General features: G+C 40.3%; 1 protein-coding gene across 4 annotated transcripts in view; it reads right to left on the reverse strand.

The window, feature by feature from the left end:
- Positions 1 to 21,579, reverse strand: part of LOC136849807 (zinc finger protein on ecdysone puffs-like) — a 520,057-nt gene that overhangs the window by 40,353 nt on the left and 458,125 nt on the right. The window contains exons 1-4 of one of the 4 annotated variants that reach the window (XM_067123239.1): positions 11,466 to 12,054; positions 6,980 to 7,020; positions 4,942 to 5,205; positions 3,330 to 3,422 (exon numbers count right to left, since the gene is read on the reverse strand). In XM_067123239.1, coding sequence (XP_066979340.1) covers positions 3,330 to 3,422; positions 4,942 to 5,205 — 357 coding nt within the window. In that variant the 5' untranslated portion in view covers positions 6,980 to 7,020; positions 11,466 to 12,054. Of the gene's footprint in view, positions 1 to 3,329; positions 3,423 to 4,941; positions 5,206 to 6,979; positions 7,021 to 11,093; positions 11,401 to 11,465; positions 12,055 to 21,579 lie in introns of those variants that run through there. The other 3 variants (XM_067123240.1, XM_067123241.1, XM_067123238.1) reach the window with 3 other exon arrangements.

Below are 21,579 nucleotides of genomic sequence, written 5' to 3' on the forward strand. Positions count from 1 at the left end.
CCCTATATCTTTCTGAGGTGTTATATTGTCTACTGGTCCTTCTATCACACCAACATCCTCCGATTACATTCATTCCCTTCATTAAGATACTTTTCATAATAATCCCCACAGCTTTCTATTATTACTCTTCAACTTTAATTACTATTACCTTTTCATCTTTTATTGCTGTATAGCTTTCAGTCTTTTCCAACTTTCCTCAGCCACTTGACTATCCTGAGTAGCTTCAAGTTCACTCGGATTACATTTCTCCGACTCATCTCTGCTCTTGCCACCTGTCTCTTAGTGTCCCTCCTCACCTAATGACTGTATATTCACCTCAATCTTGTCTTCTGACATAGCTTAAAGGCTATCTTCTATTTAACTGCATTTGTACATCTTGATTCCAACACTTGATCTCTCTATTTCCATACACTTATCCTGATGTCACACCATAATGCTGCCTTCTGTATGGCTTCTCTAAGTGGCATCTGATGCTGTATTTGCTGACACATTCTCTACATACTCCTCTGAGAACTTCATTTTTCAATTTCCATGTTTTTATCTTTTTGGTCGTAACTCTCTTCAGAACTTTTCTGTCCCTCATTATAAAATCAGCTTGCAGCAATCCATGTAGTGTTAAGCGTATCTAACATGCAATAATGGAGAGACAATCCACTGTTACCAGTTCTAACTAGAAAACTAGAGGGATGGTTTTTACAAAAGAAAGACTAAAAACCATAGAGTTTAGATTGTTAAGCTGGTTCTGCTTAAGTTTGCAACTGCATATGTTCAGTCTCTGATAAACTGGTCACATTGGCTGTTACTTGACAACCCTCATCATAACCACATTTGAGATGTAGACAGCAAGATGAACTGAATCAAAGATGGTTTTTAACATGCCTGGCAGTATCAGCAACACAAGCATAATTCTTTTATATCATGTGAAACCTAGTAGCTTCCGGTCTAAATTCCTATCAGTCTCCTTTCTTGCTACATAGCTATTATATGACGAAAGAACAAAGCTGACCAATTAATCCACACCACCTTGTAAGCCTAGGGGAAGTCCATATTCCATTGTGGAAAGGAATCTGCATTTCCTATGCCTTTTCAGCAAACTTGTCATTATCGAATATTCAAACAGCGCTGCAACTGCTATTTCTCCTCCTGCCACCAACTGCACTTATCCAAGATTTAAGGATAAGGGTTCCTGAGGACTGGTCACAGTATCCATAAAATCATTACGGGCATTAACAGTAGCCAAATATTGCCCAAGTCTTACGCCATACACAGAATGGGGAGCGAATGTACTGTGAATGATGGCTTTATTTGAGAAAAAGTGTAATTCAGTAATGATTTTACCAGGAAGGCATATAGTACAAGAATTAACACAGCATTATAATAATGTATAAGCTTAGATATGGTACAGTATCTATAATAAGCAAATAAAAATAATGTATATGACAAACCATACTATACTAGTTACTGTCAACATAGTAGAAATTATTTCCTGGCGTTGAAGACACTATTTTTTCCCATAAATAAGTCCTCAAAATTTACTCTTTGCCCTAAAAGATGAAGATTACATTTTTCAATGGCCAATACTAACCCCAGAGGAAGATTATCTTTGCTAGACAGTAATCAGAACTACTGTGTATGACCTCTGAATGAATAATATAAATCATTCTTAGTTAAGAGAGTAAACAAATAAATCATGAAAAAGGGTAAATATACACGTAGTCACAGATTCATTCACATATTGACAGATTACAGGATACGAGTTAACGAACGAGTATTATCTTAAATGTTGCATATCAATATCAATATTTTTACTCTTCTAAATTAACCTTGGATCCTGACTTACAGGGCAACATCATTAGCTGACAAAAGTATAATTGCAGTATGTTAAACAGATTTACCATTTAATTGTGGTATAATAGGAAATCTGTAATTAAAAAGAATTTTGCAATGCTTTGCTTCTTTAATTACAGTGTCTTCAGAAATTCATACCTGACTTAGTCTTATGGGGAAATATAAAATATTTTCAGGTTTTCAAGATTAAAAGTTATTCCTTGATTATTATCATTTTGTTCCAACTGAGATGTCATCTTCGTGCCATACTTTAACCAAGCACAACTGTGCAAAAGAATTTTATTCTATATTTCTAATATCTCCTATTGTGGTTGTTAGTTTTCCTTCTTGCAAGTAAAAAAAAAAAATACTATCAGAATCTTAAAATACTTCACTAGCAAAAGCCCTATCTATTTGTGTGCATTGAGACACTGTTAGCCAAGGGTATTTTTGACACAACATGGATGGGCAGTTTATACCATGTACATTATTTCAAACCTGTTCAAGTTTTCCGTCTGCTGGTTTGTCAACTTCAGAAGTTCTTATTAATATTAATTGAAATGAACTTGAAAACATAAAACTAAGTATTTTCAAAATAAACGAAGTAACAAACCACAGTAATTAATACGCTGTACCAGCCAAAGCCACACTATTTCAATGTACTGAGACACTTGAATGTGTGCAGCGTACCAACCAAAAGAAAGCTACCTTACTTTCAAATTAATTTTTCGTTTTCAAAGTCATGCTAGTCAAAACTGGGATGCACCTTTGAGGTTGGAGCATCTTCAATACTAGGATATATGGTTGGGGATGTGCGGTGGCTTTGCTTTAATTAGCATAATTTTCATTTGCAATAATGACACCTCTATAAATATATAATTATGTGGTACAGGGCTATGAATCTCTACATCTGAAGGTGAGATACAGGAAAATTTACTTATTTTCATACTTTATTCTGCATTATCTACCACTGAATCTACTTATCTATAATTCTACTGTGTTGATGTTTTTATCCAATTATTTATGTTTAGTAAAGAGATACTCTCAAACTTTTACTATGTCAAATTGTACACCATAATACCTAAGGATTAAAGACTGAACTGTGTATTGTTAGAATAAAACTTTAGAGATCACGTAAAGTATTCTGCTCATATGAAGTACTCCTTCTAAACAGCTTTGCCTACTGTCAAATTATACACCAAAATACCTAAGGGTAAAGACTGAATTGTATATTCTGTTAAAATAGTGCTTTAATGATTAAATTATGTACTGTATAGTACTCTGTTTATACGAAATACTCCTTCCAAATAGTTTTGCCTACTGTATCAAACTACTTTGTGACACTGTTACTGCATTGAAACTACACAAAAAACTTGATATCAATTATGTACATAAATGCACTCAACCAATGAAATACAATATAGCTTACCCAAAAATGAGAAATCAGTCATGCTAATGAGCCTTTGCTACAAGTGAGCAAAATTTACTTTAAATGCACTTACTTGAAAATACTCCCCCCGTCCTTCACGATGTGAGCCACTGTGACGTGGGTGGTAATCTCTTCCACGGTATCCACCTCGACCTTCCCTGCCATCCTATAAAACCAAAACCATAAACAGTAAATGAAGTAAAGTACATCTATTTCTTACCAACATGAGTTAATTCCATTGTCATATACAGTACTCAGTCTGTAATTTCCCTTAAATGTGTCCTTTCAGACCTGACAAAATTTGTAGAAGATATGACTAACCTTATAGTTTTCTGAAAAATAACCTAATGTAATTATAGTTTTCTGAAAAATAAACTAATGTAGTTAACCATGCAGGCTGATAATTAATGAAGCACCTTTAGTGACTGTCAACCAACCTCTCTTTTCTGACATGTATGACTCAAATCTTAACATTCTTTCCCATGTTCACTGCTCAGTTCAATTTTATACCGAAACCAATGTTACGTTATCCCTTCTCAAAAGTAACAGGAATCTGTCATTGCTCTTGACATTTTTTGGACATCTGACAAGGTCTCAACTTCATGTCTGCTACAGTTCCTGATAAAGTTTCATTCCATCTCTGTGTAAGCTCAAGGTTCTTACTGACTGACTTATTTCTTTTTAATAGATGATCTTCTCATCAGACCCATCTGAGTCCTCTGCACAGTTCTTTCAGATTTATGTTCTTGTATACATGAATATGAAATTTAAGCAAAAGGTGAGACCCAGGAGGTCATTCAGCGCTGAAGCGGAAATTGAGAGCATAAAGGTTTTAAAGGTGCAACTGAGGAAAACCTTGCAGTTGCATTATGAAACTATTGTTAGGAGAGGGTGGACAGCACAATGGGGGAGAATGAACATGAACGGGATACAATAAAATGAATGAAAGGGGTTGCAGCTAGGGGCTATAGGGATGCTGCAAAGCATCTTAATGCCTTCAGTGCACTATGCAAGTGCAGCAACAGCAATAGCCCCCTGCATGGGGTTGTATACAGTACTGTTCTCACACTTGGGAATTTCTTTACACATTTTCTTGATAATGGCCAACTACAATTTGCTTTGACTCACAACTTAGATTCACTTCTACTTTTTTGTAATATAACCCAGTAAACTTGTTTGACACTTGAGGCACTGTCACCAAAAACTTAAATATAGTATATAGCCTCCACTCTCTCATGCCTGATGTACGCATTACGTTTCAAAGCCCATAAGTATGGTGGGGAAATTACAAACTCTTTGCACCAATGTCTGGTCAAGCTATCATTTCATTCACTTCCAGTGTGGAAATCCCATGTAGTTTTCATTATTTATTGGAATAATTTTACAAAAAGACAGGTCCTGTCATATAATAATAATAATAATAATAATAATAATAATAATAATAATAATAATAATAATAATAATAATATAATAATAACAATAATACAAATTAATACCAAAAAATAATAAATCAGAGAAAAAAAAAAACCTAAGGGGGAAAGTCCATTGGCACATATGACACTCATCTGAAACTAAACTTGCAACATTAAAAGAAGGGAAAAGATTTGTAAAAACAGAGAAAATTTTGTTAAAATATAAAAAACACCATCCAAACATCATACACATACATTAGTGAAAGTGCTTACATTCTTCAGGACAGTGTTGATTATAGCTGTAGTTAATGCCAACTGTGCTTCTGGTCCAAGACTAGACAACAACTTTTCTGGATTATGTGGACGATGATGGGGATTGTGCATCTCCCTCTTCCCCCGATAGTGATCTATACGTCCTCCACGATGTCCCATGCCCCTGCCTCCCCCACGAGAGGTGCCACCGCGATGACCCATCCAATGGTTTCCATAATTTCCTCTTCCACCCCGAAAGCCTCTACCTCGTGGCCTGGCAGGCATCTGGAAAACAGATCCATTCATGATGACAACTAATAATTGCCAATCTAAATTTCCTTTACATTGTAAAATTCAGTCTGATCCAATAATGAGCTAGCATTTACAGTAACAGTTCTCAAGAAAACCTAGAGCTTTGGAAAAAAAATATGACAACTGGATAAGACTGAGTAAACCTTAATTTCTCAGAGTTGCAGCTTTAGGCTCTTTCTTTAAATGATAATGATATAAGTACAACAGCTTTAAAAAGATTTTATAGCGAAAGTGGTAAGCTTCCGAATCCCAGCACTTTATGCTCTAATGGATACTTTCACTCAAAATTTTATGTACCGTAACTGCATGAGCTTACCAATTTTGACAAACAGCTATAACTTTGACAAAGGTAAATTTTAATTAAAACCTAGTCATGAATAGTCTACATTTTGGAAGCCTTCAAATGCATAAAACAATCTTAAAAAATTACTTTTGTCTTTAACTTCTACTCTACAGTGAGTAATCTAATCAGATAAGGATTAATATTAACCAATCAACTTTACTATCAAAGTCACACATGCAGAGTGCTGTAGAACGCTGATAATCAACCTTGAGAATGATTAACCTTGACACAGTCCATTCAAGTTTTACAAAATAAATGGAATGTGGAGGAAATGCTCCCATTAAACCATTCAAGGAAGATATAATAAAAATTCGTCACGAAACACAAAATTTGTCAAATGTTTGTTATGCTTTTCATAGCAATCCTCAACATCTTTATACTTCATAAAAGCTACCTTACAACACCAGATACTTTTTTAATCCTTAATGAGCCGTGTTATTAATTCTGGCTATAGAGGAAGGGAGAGAGAGAGAGAGAGAGAGAGAGAGAGAGAGAGAGAAATATATTTAAACTAAAAGGATTTTTTAATACTAATTACTGAAGGATATGGGAGTATCTGGAACTGAAAAGGCAAATAACACCAAATGGACAGTTACACTTAAAAAGTGTTTTATAGATCTAAAATTTACGTACAGTATTCACAAATGGTTTATAACATTTAAGCCTATAGATTGTGTACGATGAATGTATATTCACATTCATCTTACTCCTCCCATAGTTAATTTGGGGGATTTTACTTTTGTCATGCCTTCTTTTTGCAGCCTAGAGGGTGCTCTTATAGATCTTACGAACATAAAATAAGAATGGTAGCACTGGAAGAACTACATTATGAGGATCAAAAGCATTAAATCCTTATAGTGTAACACCTAGATGGAGTATGATATTTCTGTATTTTTTCTTTCCATTTTGTTAATGCACAAACTTTCATTTATGACAAGAATCAGTGCAAAGGCATACTAATAGTTAGGATTTATTATCATCATTTATGCATATAACCAGTGTTGTTAGCATTCAGATTACATCCACAATAATATAACACAAGACCTAACCCCATAAGCTTGAAGAATCTAATGACAATGACAATTTACTATACCTCATGCTCTCATTAGCCATTAGACCTAAGTTGACACTAATTTTAGAGAAGGGGAAGGGTGTCAGGTAAGGACCAGGATTCTGCAAACTTGGTTAGGTATGATTAGTTTGTATCCCAGTCAGAAACTGGTTAACTAAATTGTCTGGGGGTGGTACTAGGGTTAGTTTCTTCTAACAACTAGGGATATTTACACCTTTACACAAATGCCATGCTTCTCTTCATTATTGCTGACTGTTGCAGAACCTGCAAAGCACTGAACCATGGTTATGGCAGTGTAATTTATGGATTGCAAATATTTTCAGTTTACTTACCCTGTGTCTGATTCTGGTCAAGTAACTTTGCAAGACCTCACCTGAAAGACAAAAATTCTCATTTAATTTTATTCTTTACCAATATTCCTGTTATAGCAAATTTAGCACTTACTAAACAGGAATATCTTTAGCACCAAGATTCACTCTTTGGGCACATTTTTTTAAGGATCTAAAGTTCTAAACCACCAATGCTGAATCTTTTACTAAATATGAAACACTGATTACAGTACTTTGGATGCCGAGGTTCTCAACATTCACCCTTCTTCTATTACCACTATTTTTTCTACAATCAAACATTCAGTCTTATGTACAGTATTTCTGCTTTCTGTAATCTAAGGGTTTAATATGTAATCTGAGGGTTTAATATTTTTTTACAAAGGCCCATAAAAGATTTCTGAATAAATCTCTATACCTGCACCAGCATACATTTGCTCTCATCTCAATGGGGAGAGAGATGATGTTAAAGGCAAAATATAGGGTAAAAAGGCGTTTAGACTGAACCGGCTTGAATTTCAGAAGTTATTTTGCCAAGAACACCTTCAACTTTCAACTGCTTCATTTCCATTCATTTAATATTTATGAAATCCCATTTTATTTGCACCTCTCAGAATCTGTATCCATGGCCAGATTTTTCTAATCCTCTAATAAGAATTCTACCCTAAGCCTCATCTACACCTGCCTTAAATTCCTTTCCACAGATACCAACCCATTTCAGAAGATCTTGGCATTTAACAAATATCAAAACACAAATTGCGTATCTAATTTATCTATGTAGGTTTTCACTTATTGCTCCAACAGAACAGGCACATTTCTTGAGAGCCAATGTACAATAAAACATACTTACTACCCAAGTATTTTCCTTACCCTGCCCCCACAGCATGAATGAAAAACACTCATGTTAGAACAAAATGAACATTATTTGATTTAGCCTATTTCTGTGAATGGCTTGTCATCTTCAGGATGTACACTGGAGAACTCTCATCCACAAGTCAACAACCTGATGATGTAAGCAGCATTACTAGAGCTGCACGCCTTTTGATATCAGATGACATAATACTCAATAGTGCTGATGAACAACATGACTGTAGTGTCATGTCAACAAATGGAGTCGAGTGGTGGGGGACAGTCTCCTTAGCCCCTTGTGTATCAGCGCGGCAGCTGCATAAGTGAGCTGCTTACCATGCAATTGAGTTGTTAGCCTGATACGCCCTGGGCTCTCAGAATTTACTGGCTGACCAATTAAGTTGCAAGGGGCAGGTCATGGGGATGGAGTGGTTGCTGCACAAGCACATAGCAGAGAGGCTGTTCGAGGTGTGGGGAACAACAACGACCAACCTGTCCACCACATGACTAAACAGAAAGCTCCCAATCTTTTTACTCATCAGTACCAAACCTTTGGGCTACACTGGGAGGCTACACCTACATGCTGTTCTGCTCACCTACATTAAGTTAAGTATACCTAACCTACATGACTGGGAACTTGTAGAGAAGGGAGATCATTATTGCTCATGATCTTGAGACAATCCATCCTGCTTACTCAGTAGTCTCCATTACAAGATAAGCATGCATTGGTGATTGCCCACAACCCTGCACGAGACCACAAGATTTGAAAACCTTGTTTCCAGGCTTCAACAACCACTCCAGCTTACGTTAAGGCTATCCATGAAAATTTGAGTTTGGTGGCTAAACACCCTAACTCAGAAACTGCAAGAGGTGTATTCATAAATAAATACAAAAAATCATAACAAAAGTATCTGTGATAATTTTGACATTGAAAAAAAATTTACTGCAACTGGTGAGATAGAAAGGTAACGCAGAAATATTATATGAAATTCCAGTTTTATAATAATCTATAATTTACCGACAGCAACGGAGTTGCTAGGTCTTGGAGAAGACTGGGTAAGAAATGAGAGCCAGAATGTGTGACAATCTCACAAGAGTATGAGTGGAAACCATATGATTACAGGCTGTCCTCGAGCAAGAGTCCGTACCAGCACAAGGCTAGCTTCATCTAAAATAAATGAAACTTAGGATGGAAATGAGGATTATAGCTAGACTAATTAACCAATATAAATATTCACACATTTTAACTTTTGACCCGTTAAACACTGTCGATCTGGCTGAAACTGACAGATTAGCTTTTGGCCTAGCCTCTGAGGTGTTTGCTTATGGGGTCATTCAAAACTCTCAAAACACTGACTTTTGTTTCTGATGAAACTCACAAAACAGGTATATCATGTGCACATACAAATGTAACTGATACTGTGTGATAGATTGGTTTCTTTATACTGTATAAAATAGGAGATACCAATTTGAAACATGTTCATTTTTCTGGTATCTTGAGAATTTGTCTTAACAACTCAAGAACCAATGATGGTATACTGTTGTTTTAAGCATATTTTGACTGAAAAATAGATGGTAGATGACTAATACTCTATCAGAACTATCTAAGCAAAACCAGACAAGCTGGTAGATGACCAATACTATCAGAACTATCCTAAGCATAACCAGACAGAGTACACGGTATATTGTATATATGTATGGATGATCTAACTACATCTAAAATGTATTATGAACAGGCAGAGACCCACAGTATCTGTTTGTAAGTTTTATCAGAGAAAACCAAAACTCTAATTATATTTGTGCTCTCATTATATTTGTAAAGACCAGTCAGCAAAGCATCTGAAAAATACATGAAACTGATTTTTAAAAGTGCAGTCGGTAATTCTAGGGAAGAGCTCTGTGCTAAGACACTGTTTAATAAAATTTTTGACCAGACAATGTAGTGAAGGTGTATATAATGCAATACAAGTGAGATAACTAAAAAATTTACCATCTTTTGTTTATGTTTAAACAGAGAAAAGCTCATGGATGCCATGTTTAGTACCAGCTCCTTGAGGATTAACATAAATTTAAAATCTGTGTTAACCTACTTATGAACATTCAGATATGAACAAACATGATTATAAATTAAAACTGTTCAGAGAGCTCCTTTGCCACTTTTAAGTTTAAATTTTGTTCTGATTACCTATTCTGCTTAGTTACAATTAATAAAGTCCACTACTCTACATAATACAGACAGCACTGTATGTAGAATGAAGTATTGTATTGTGTTTTAGGACAAAAAAACATTCAGTACTCTATTGACTTTATATCCTATGGCACTTAAATAGGTGTGACAAACAATTCATGATACGAACGATCGTTCAGACGTAACTCGTTCGTATGTACGGTAGTGTCTGTACAACCATTTCTATATAGTTCAGGAAAAAATTTCCTTATTGAACAGTATCTCCACGTGGGCTCTTCCTCAGGAATTACCATATTTGTAGGCCTATGCAACATAAACAGAGCAGCTCTTTTAACTTGTTCACTATTTAATATATCACATATACCTATGTGCATAGGCCTATTTTAAGTGGGGGTAGTTTACAGTTTCGGTTGCCAGGTGGCATAACCCCTGCCCACGCTACAACTTTCCGCCCAGTAAGTAGTTCCGCGACCCAGCAACCCCACGCTTTCTGGGGGTCCAGGCCGCCAGGTTCGGACACGCGCCCTATGTTAGAGTTAAGTTGGTTACATCTGGTTAGGTCAGGACCTGGCACTTACAAGGAAAAGTTTCGTTTGTATTAGGCCCACCAGTTTCCTAGTCGAACCTACACCACAGCCTTGGCCACCTAAACTGTAGCGCTTCTTTTAAATGTTTCATCTGATCCATACAAAACATTGTGGCTTTGAAAAATTTCAGTCGAATCCAAAATCAGGCCATCATAGCTAGAACTGTCCGAGGCCTGTCATATGCACCGAGGTAAAGTTCTTGAAAACTTGATAGGCCTACAACAATGAATTGTGCTACAGTAAGTCAGGATTAGACTGTAAAAGCTAAGGTGGTAAGACTGCAGAATGGCTGTGCACAGAGGCCTATTGTTCTCCTATGGACATTATCACGTTTGCACCCTAGGATACGTTAGGTTAGGATGCATCCCTGTTGCTATAGGCCTATGTCTTTAATACACTTTTGAACAAGCTGCAACAAGCAGAAACAGGTCTAGCCCTAACCTTAGCTGAGGTAATGATCAACTACAATGATAACGATCAGTACAGTAATCATTACCTATGATTGGTGGGCCAAGCTAGGCTATGCTCCCAGGACACAACATTTCTAGGCTACTCCAATTCCTTGACGCCCATCCTAGGCATTGCCTAAGCCTACGATAAATGTTACGCTGGACAGGCCTAGCAATGCATGTACTCACGAACCAATCATAAAAAAGGGCATTGGATTAAAACCTTCAAATGTCAGGCAGAGGAAATTCCACGCTAGGCCTAATGGGCCTACAAGAACTGTCCCTAATCAATCGGCTGCTAGGCGACCGGGCACAACTGAATTACAACTATTAAGTTAATAATAAATGTCGACTGACAGCTTCCAACTGCTCAACTTACGGATCTACCGCAAACAATAACCTGAGATAGATATACTTACAACCCCTCCTCAATGTTTTCCTTCGTTTTTTTACAGTTCAGGTGTATAACGACGGGCGTGGGTCAACGAAATTCAATATGGTGTGTTTCTTCTCATCGAGCGGCGGTAGGTACCTTGCGGGACCACCAGGGCAGGGCAGGCTGGTCTGGTAGCCAAGGTTTCCGCCTTTCCCGAATCACAGAGCTTTCCTCTACAGAAAAACACTAGATCTGTGCCCAGCAATTTGTTTCATGTTTCACCTTAATAATTTTCGATATTGTTCAACATGTTCTTAATATCCAGTAAATGTTCAGACTACCTTAAGGTGGTGGAGAACTGAAACCAAACAACTTTAACTTTTACCGTACATTGGCACTTCAGTCTTCATACGAAAACAGAAACGGTAGGCCTATTAACACGGCGTGTTCCCACCTTTGTCAAGTCCAGGGTAAACTAATGCTTAAGTAAACTAATAAAGTAGACGGCCGCACGAAGATTAATATAATTTGTCGACCACACAATATAGAAATGGGTGTATATAATACTTTGATCCCCCGAGGGGCTAGTACTAAACAAGGTATCTCAATGAACTTGCGCCATGTTTAGTACTATAGAAAAAATAGCACCTTGAAGTCGAAGAAGGTGACGAAGGTGGATACATACCGGTTTAATACCAACAGGAACTCTGATAAGGTCTGGCTTATTTATATATTAAAATGTTTATCGTTCGAAAAACTTTCAACAAAACAACATGATCTAAGTATTTTTTCATAATATTCTGAAGACCAGAAGTATTTATCATTTCAGTCTCTATTCGAAAACAGAAAATTTGGTAAGGTCTGGCTCACAAACTTATATAAGTTTTATAATTTAAAAAATAATTCTCGTTCAAACACCTTCAAAAGGAGCTACTCCTTAGAGAAAAAGTACGTAAAAAACTTTCAATTACTTGAGAAAACACCTGCAACAAACAGTAAATTGGATGTCAAAGAATAGCTACTTCCAAACATACAGACACACAGTATATATATATATATATATATATATATATATATATATATATATATATATATATATATATATATATATATATATATATATAATGCTAGATGACAGTGGTAGAGAAATTTATATTAATCCAACCTGGTCCTCAGTGATCAGGATCGATGTACTGAAACTCAAAATTGGTGCTTTTGTTGTGTTAATGGTTTTATGGGCTTTTAAATTTCACAGAACGCTTCTTGATAAGAGTAAAAAGACTCTCTCTCTCTCTCATAATATATATGTATTGCCACGATGTTTATCAAGTACCTGGTTATTACGCAACTAATTTCAAAATTCAAAAATATACCTCACTTCAGCCAGATACCTGAACTCTCATAACATTAATTATTACGACTGAGTACTCTAAAGGTAACAGTGATCCCTTATGAAAACTTATTTATCACTTGAAAAAATCAAACTAAGTTTATCAGAATGTGAGGTATCAAAAATTAAACTAGAAATATTCTAGAGTAAAAGGGCTGTAAGTGTCAAAAGAAACGAGCAGGTAAAGGTTACTGCTGCTTTATTACAGATCCAGGCGGCTTATATTTGCGGCCCGACTGACCTTGGCCGTGAGAGACAATGGAATTGACTGTGACCTGAGGTCCAAACAATAAACAATAATATGCAGTGAAGCAGTACAAATTACAATACAAAATATACAGAGCTACAATATAGATACAGTCTTGATGCCTGTGAATGAAGAAACATGTGATACAATGTGTGACATTAAAGTATAAATACCATAAAGTAAAAATGATTAAAATCGTGACCTGGCACGTTTTAGGCGTGACTAATTGAGCTTGAAGAAAACGGGAAGTCACCAAAGAAAACAAGCTCAGCGGAGACTTAATTAATGGCGCCGAAAACACTATCCTGGCGCCCGGGTGGTGACTTTACAAATACTCCCCCCAAGACGAGGGACAGCGTCTGATTAATCCCTGTACCTGGTGGGACGCTGAAGGGTGCCGTGAGCTCCTTGAAGATAACTGAGGGGCCTCCGCCTGTGGAGGCTGCTGTTTGGCGGTCCCTTCCTGGGGCGGCAAGCGCCTGCGCGGGGTGAGGGCGTGGAGTGCGTTTGGGCGGAAGGGTGCTGCGTCGCTGCCGGACTCTCCGACAGGAAGCGGCTTTAGCCGGTCTATGGAAACCCAGTCGTTTTGCCTGGGAGTGCCAGCGGGAACCTTGCTGTTCCGCTCCAGCACGCCGGAAGGGTCCCCTGTGGGGCTTAGTTAGTGGTGGGACGGACGGGCGTCGACTCTGACGAAGCGTGGTGGCGGATGACAGCTGTGGCGGCACGAAGGTGGTTGTCTGTCGATGTATGAGCGCCTGCAGGGGCGAACTTACCCGGCCACGTCGCGAGGCCTCTGCAGAGATGAGGAGTGGCGACCATCCGTCCACGAGCTCTCCGGCACCACGAGGGGTTCCCATAGGTTTGTTCAGCTGCGGATGGGGTGCCGTCGGCTCTGGGGCGGTCCTCAACCCGAGGAGGACCCACGGCAGCTGATGTTTCCAGTCCTCGGCGGGTGCAGCGGGCCATGAGGGATGACTTTGGGACCTGTGGAACCGTTCAACCAGGCCGTTGGCGCTGGGTTGTACGCTGTGGTGGTGTGGTGCGTGGTTCCCAGCAGTTGAGCCAGGGCAGACCACAGCTCGGAGAGGAAGCGGGGCCCCTGTCGGTTGTGATGGTCGGGGACGCCCGGCGGCTAACCCAACTGGAGAGCAGGGCCTCGGCGACGCGCGCTGGCGGTGGCTTCTTGCATGGCGTGGCCGGGCCACCTCGTCGAGCGGTCTACCACCGTGAGGAGGTATCTGGATCCGCCTGATGGGGAAGGGCCCGACGGCGTCGATGTGGATGTGGCCGGCGGCGCCCTGGCTGTGGGAACTCGCCTACCCCGACTGCTGACGACCCACTTTACTGGTCTGGCACTGCAGGCACTGTTTTGCCCAGGCTGTGGCGTCCTTTTGCACCCGTGCCAGACGAACTTTTGAAAGCAGTTTGGCGTGGTCCTGCCGGAGGGGGTGAGGCCGTGAATGATGTCGAATACCTGGCGGGCGTGAGGCTGGAACCAAAGAGGCGGGGCTGGCCTGTGCTGATGTCACAGAGCAGGCTGGGGCCTCCGGGCGAGGGTCGTCCGCCACTTGAGGGGATGTGATGGCGGTGCGGTATGCTGGGGTTTTTCTGGGTCAGCGGCCTGTTCTCTGGCAAGGTCCTGGTAATCTACACCAAGCTGCACTGCGTTCAACTCGACTCTGGAGAGGGCGTCTGCTACGGGATTTTTCTTGCGGGAGGTACCTGACGGAACAGGTAAATTCGGCTATGGCTGAGAGGTGGCGCTGCTGTCTGAAGACCATGCGTCCCCTGCTTCGTGAAGGCGTGAACCAGTGGCTGGTGGTCTGTGAAGATTGTGAAGGCGTCCTCAGGAGGAACTTGAAGTGCCGAACTGCGCGGTACATCGCGCAGGAGTTCCCTGTCGAAGGTGCTGTAGCGGACTCTGCGGACTGAACTCTTGCTGAAGAAGGCGATGGGCTGGGGCGCCGTTGATGATTTGCTCCAGAACAGCACCGCAGGGCAACGTTACTGGCGTCTGTCGTCAGCTGGAGGGAGCCTTGGGATCCTGGTGTGCCAAGGCGGTTGCCTTTGGTGAGGGCAGCCTTCGTCAGGGAAAAGGCCTGCTGCTGGCTGGGTCCCAAGACAGGGACTTGTTGACCTTTAGGACTTCCGTCAGGGGCCGTGGTGCGCATCCCGGGATGAACCGCCCTGTAGAAGTTTACCATCCCAAGGAACTCCTGGACGGCCTTGATGGAGGTGGGTGTCGGGGAACTTGCCACGGCTGCCACTTTCGATGTAAGAGGGCGGACGCCTGTCGGAGACACCTCGTGACCCAGAATTCTGCTTTCTGGGACGCCGAAGGTACACTTGTCAAAACGGACGACGAGGCCGTTTTCTTGGAGGCGCTGGAGGACTGCTTTGATGTGCCTCTGGTGTTCGCTGTGAGACCTGGAAAATATGAGAATGTCGTCGACGTAGCAGACGCAGAATTTTAGGTCCCCCCAGGATGCTGTCCATGAGCCGCTGGAAGGTGGCCCGGCGTTCCTCAGCCCGAAGGTGGAGAAGGCGAACACATAGGACCCGAAGGGCGTGATGATGGCTGTCTTTGGTATGTCCTCTGGCGCAACAGGTACCTGGAAATAAGATTTAAGAAGGTCCAATTTAGTGAATATTTTGGCCCGTGAAAGGAGGCCGTGAGGTCTTGCATATTGGGCAGAGGGTAGTGGTCGGGCTCCGTTGCAATGTTGAGCCGCCTGTAGTCGCCATGCAGGGTCTCCAGGAGCCGTCCGGTTTCTGCACCATGTGGAGGGGGAGGCCCATGTGGACTGGAGGCTTTCCTGCAGATGCCCATCCGTTCCATCTCCGGAATGCTTTTTCGCCTCCCGAGGCGCTGAGGGGGAAGCCTCATGAACCGCATGTGTCGGGGCCCTTTAGTCACTATATGGTGGTATATGCCCTTGGCTGGGGCCCCGGGACTTAGGCGAAGCTCGCTTAAACACCTCAGGGAACTCCGACAGAAGGTGTGCATACTGGTGGGGCGGCGGCGCTGATGGTGGGTCTGGGTCCCGCCGTTAACGGGAGAGACCGGCAGGAGTCGGTATCGAGGCGCTTGCGCCCCACGCCGACCTAGCAGGCGAAGTCGCCAGAAAATCGGCCCCAGGAGTGGGGTTCCACGATCGCGACGATGAAGTCCCAGGAGTAACTCTGGCCAAGGATGGAGATCGACAGGAGCCTGGTGCCGAGGAGAGGATGGGGTTCCGTTGGCGGCCGTCAGGGAAGCGGCCGGGTCTGGTGTCTGGTTGCGGTCCTCTCTGGATGCTGGGAAGACCGACTTAAAGGCTCCTGTGCCGACCAGCATCATCCTGCCGGAGCGGTGTCGTGGACGGTGAAAAACCTGCATTTTTGAGGCCCTGGGTTCTTCGGCTGCCATGGCGGCCTGTCCTGCTAACCCGCCACACCCCCGTTTTGAGCAGTTGAGCGAGCAGGGCGGCAGGCAGTTTCGGCGCCTTCCGAACCACTTGTGGTAGCGACAGAAGCCGGGGACCACCGTCTGCTGTGGTTCGGTGGACGTCTGTTGGCGATGGCGTTGGCGGGCTGCTCGCCTCCTCTTCAGGCTGGGCGGAGGACTGACCGGCTGTGTGGCCGTTTTGCTGTGAAGCCTTGACGAGTCTGTGAGGTGTTGTGCGCCTCTATGAGGTCCTCGACAGGCATGGTGTAGGGGTGAGCGATCTGGTTGCGTGCTTCGGGAGGAGTTGGCGAAGGAAGATTTCCATTATGAAGCCATCTCCTGCCACTTGTTTTGTGCCACCCGAGACTGGTGTTGACAGGAGATACGACCATGCCCCAAGCGTCTCTTGGATTGAGGTCGTGGCGTGGATTATTGGCAAGGTCGATAGCACGGGCGCCCGCCTGGCGATGGGCAGGGAGCAAGCTTCGAGGAGGAACTTTTGTGGTGCTGTATGTGAGGTGAGTGTTTGGTACTTTCGCGAGATGAGTTTGTTGTACGTCCTCGGAAGGGCGTTGGGCACTGTGTCGGCCTGTAGGATTTCGTCCGTGAGGTCGCGATTCTGAAGTGGCTCTCACCCTGCGCAGCCACCTCGATGGGTTCCCCTGCGTAAACGGCGGCAGCTTTACGGTGAGGCGGCCCGCGATTGTGTTGCCCGGCCGTCGTGTGTTGCGCTGGTGTGGAGTTGCGGGAGGGCCTCGATCTTGGTGGGCGCGGCTGCTGATGGGAGGTAGGTAAACCTCGGAGTCGCGAGGTCGCGTTTAACTGCATGAAGGAGGATATCCGCGTCCATGCTCGCCCTTTGACCCCTTGCTGGAGTGGGGTACTGTCGGCGTCAGTCGCGCACTGTCGTGCGCCGTGTGGTTTCGCTTAGTGGCGGCTGGTGGGGAATGCGCGTGCAGAGTCAGCACGCTCAAAACGCTGGTTACGGCGCGTGTTTTAGGCAGCTAAGGCGTTTTGGAGAAATCCTGGAGCCAAGACTGAGTCGCCGTGTGTGAGTCGCTAATGGCTCGGGATACTCGAGGGTCACCACTGTAGGTGTCAAAGAAACGAGCAGGTAAAGGTTACTGCTGCTTTATTACAGATCCAGGCGGCTTATATTGCGGCCGATGACGGCCGTGAGAGACAATGGGTTGACTGTGACCTGAGGTCGAAAAACAATAAACAATAATATGCAGTGAACGAAAGTACAAATTACAATACAAAATATACAGAGCTACAATATAGATACAGTCTTGATGCCTGTGAATGAAGAAACATGTGATACACAATGTGTGACATTTATAAATACCATAAAGTAAAATGATTAAAATGCGTGACCTGGCACGTTTTAGGCGTGACTAATTGAGCTTGAAGAAAACGGAAGTCACCAAAGAAAACAAGCTCAGCGGAGACTTAATTAATGGCGCCGCGAACACTATCCTGGCGCGAATTGGTGACTTTACAGGCATCACTCCCATCAAACAACTCTAACTGTTTCCCTGGTCTTAATTCACTTTAGCAAAACTAAAAAAGAACAAAAAACATGTTTATCACTTTGCCTTATACACACAATCAATCCTATTACTGGTGATCAATAAATGAAACACTGTTTTTCTAAAATGTTAAATAAAAAAATTTATTTTAAATTCAAAGTTTATAATTAGAATTCACAATCTGAAAAATTTTATTATTACTTGAAAATAACACAACACTTCATTAATTCTTGAATTAAATTATGAAACAAAACTAACTCACAAAAACTTTATCAGGAATTTAAATTAATCAAGCAAAATTTAAACTATCAAGAATTACTCAAGATTTTAAAAGAAAATCTTAATAAATGAAATATTAAATCAAGTATGTAATGTTCAATTACCAAGAAATATTTAAATTGCTACGTAAATAAATGTTACATTACAAACATAAAAAATGTGAAAATAAGAAGAGATTGTAAATAGAAAAACACACAAAAATACACATATGATTTATCAATAATGATTTCACTCGGTCAAAATTTCCTAACTTATCATACCATGGTATTAATAAGTAAATTTACATTACCTTACACAAACTTGAAAACCTCCTGTAAAATCACTTGCTGCAGCTGCGTTACCACAAAAACACACTTTTTACCAGGCGCGTTACAAATTAAATAACTTTACTAAATTCAGATCTCAAAGTTAATGCTAATACGTGACCACAAAACACTCACGTTAAAAGTAATCTCTTTCTAAGAACGACAGAGAGAGAGAGAGAGGGAACCAAACTAATTGGTCTCAGAGATACAAAAGGGAAGTTCTAAAAGCAGGGAGCTGACGTCATTAAAGCATTTTGGGTGCGAGATACAATGGAGAAATTTCTAGAAGGAAAGTTACTTCCTCCCCGCAAAACGTTTTGAACGCAATCTTACAAAACGTGGTGCATCTGGTCAAGACACGTATTCTTTCTCTCAAAGTGGCGTACGTGACTTGAACAATGCATGTAACAACATGAAATCACTTCGTCTTGAGCTCGTATGGGACGAATCGGCATTTGTTATCCCAACCTGTCATCACATCAACCCGAAGTAAAGCGTCTCTCTTATCTCAACTGATGACAATTGAATGAAACAAGTCTGCTGGACACACACGTGTTCATACTACACTTTTATCAAGAAAGACATTATTCATTCTAAACTATGTTACTATTAAAATTGTATTATCAATTCTAAATTATGCAATTAAAGTTATTTAATCATTAGTTCTTTTGAGATCTGATGCCAAAGTAAATATGACACTTCAACAATCATTATCATTACACATAACACATGAAAAAGTTAATATGTCAAAATTATAGGAGGATATATGTATTACAAAGGCAACATCATGAATATATATATATATATATATATATATATATATATATATATATATATATATATATATATATATATATATATATATATATATATAGATATACAGTATATGCATGTAATGTACATACATGTATATTGAATACTAATCCCTTTTTAGCTCTTTTGCTGATTCTTTCCAAATGTTTAAGTTAATTATTCTAATGTAAATTGCATTATTGTTCACTGCAGACAGTTAATTAGTGATGCCTGGAGTATGAAAATCAATTTGTCACTAAACATTTAAGTGTAGAAGGCTTACAGTTTCATTCCAATATGCAATGAATCCATCTCCAATTTGTAAACCAGAAGATTCTCAGATGCTGTGTGAAAGATTAGAAGATACTGAAAGGAAATTTTAAAGTGTCAGTTAGTTGGCTGTAATATCAGATTTTCAAGGTACACTGAATAAAGTAATAGAATTTTTGTACATAATAAAAATTTCTATAAGAAAAATAAATCATTTACACATAAAACAGCAGTTAGAATAAGTAATAACATATATTTTTTTTTTTTGGTATCTCCTATATACTTTTTGGTTACTGGAAATCTTTACCACCTTATTTATCACAATTACTTTTAGAGTAGTTAGCAAATATATACTGGTATACTAAACTGTCTGTTTTTTTTTATTTTTTTATTCCAGAAATGAACTTCAGCTGCTAGGAACAAGCCTAAGTTGTAATAGTATCCTACAATTAAATTGTTAGTCACACTGATGCATTTGATCAGACCCTAGGTAGAAACTGAAACTACCCCCCTTAAGTCCTTCTTTGTAAGTTTTCGTCCTCCATTCTTTCCACATAACCAAACCATCTCTAAATACGCTGATTCGTCGTTTCACCTAGCCTATGCTAATCTTTTTACCATTTTTTCTGAATATCTATGTACCTCTCACCAAGTCAATGATCCTTTCCCATCTCTTCCACAATTGGCTGTACTTTATTTGCAACAGTCCGAATTATCATACAGGTGTTATGTGTAGGATATCCTGTGGATACTATAAGATAATACAGATGACACTCTATCAAAATGATGCACGAAAGAATTACTCAACGTTAATATAATGTAGCAAGTGGTGATCTCAGGAGTGCAATTAACATTCACATTAAAAAGTTACTCTACCAGTTAACGGGAGGAAGGATTACGGTGTATTCTGTCTGTATTTTCCATGCACAGGACATTAATCTCATTCTAATTCTAGTTTACATACATTAGATCCTGTTGTCCTTCATTTTTTAAATCAACAATACTGATTTGAATTGTGAAACTCTCCCTCTGTATATGTATATATATATATATATATATATATATATATATATATATATATATATATATATATATATATATATATATATATATATATATATATATATATATATGTGTGTGTGTGTGTGTGTGTGTGTATATGTGTGTGTGTACTGTGCAGTTATTTTGTGAGTTTCTAGTCTTGTATTTTGTAATGATTATGTTGGCAGGAATATAACTGACTCTGCTTTTATATAGACTTACCCTTGAAAGCTTTTACGTCTGAGCTCTGGTATGTGGACATTAGACATTCTTATTATAGATAAAATAGTGAAGTTTTGAGATCATCATTTAATAATTTTTTTTACAGACTAGCGGTTTTATGAATCAATTGTTAGGAGAGGGTGGAAAGAAAGAGAATATGAAAGGAGGCACAGCAAAAGTAACGAAAGAGGTTGCAGCTAGGGGCCGAAGGCAAGCTGCAAAGAACCTGAAGTAATGCCTACAGTTGCGGTGCACTGACGGCACTATGGGGTCTTCACGTTTTGTCCCGAAGATGTGTTAATTACGCGAAAGCACCTGGCACTCTGTCGCTTCTTTTTCAACTTTTCCTGTGGCTTCAGCTGACATATGTAAGTACAGTACGTGTGTGTGTGTGTGTATGTTTGTATGAGCACATGCTAACTGTACTGTACATTTATGTATTTCATATGTATATACCACTGTATGCACTTACTTAATTTTGTATAGCGCCTTGTCAAGACTTTTCCAGTTGATGACCTTTGTCCTTTGGCAATCCTTACGGTCGAACTATATAATTTGGTAGTTTTATTCCTTATAAGTGTCTCGTTAAATTTTCTTTGAAAGGTCCCAATCTGTCGTCATTACTTAGTACACCCCCTTTGCCATTTGTTTG

This window comes from Macrobrachium rosenbergii, chromosome 21 (assembly GCF_040412425.1).
Source record: "Macrobrachium rosenbergii isolate ZJJX-2024 chromosome 21, ASM4041242v1, whole genome shotgun sequence".
In the NCBI taxonomy this organism is placed as follows: Eukaryota; Metazoa; Arthropoda; class Malacostraca; order Decapoda; family Palaemonidae; genus Macrobrachium; species Macrobrachium rosenbergii.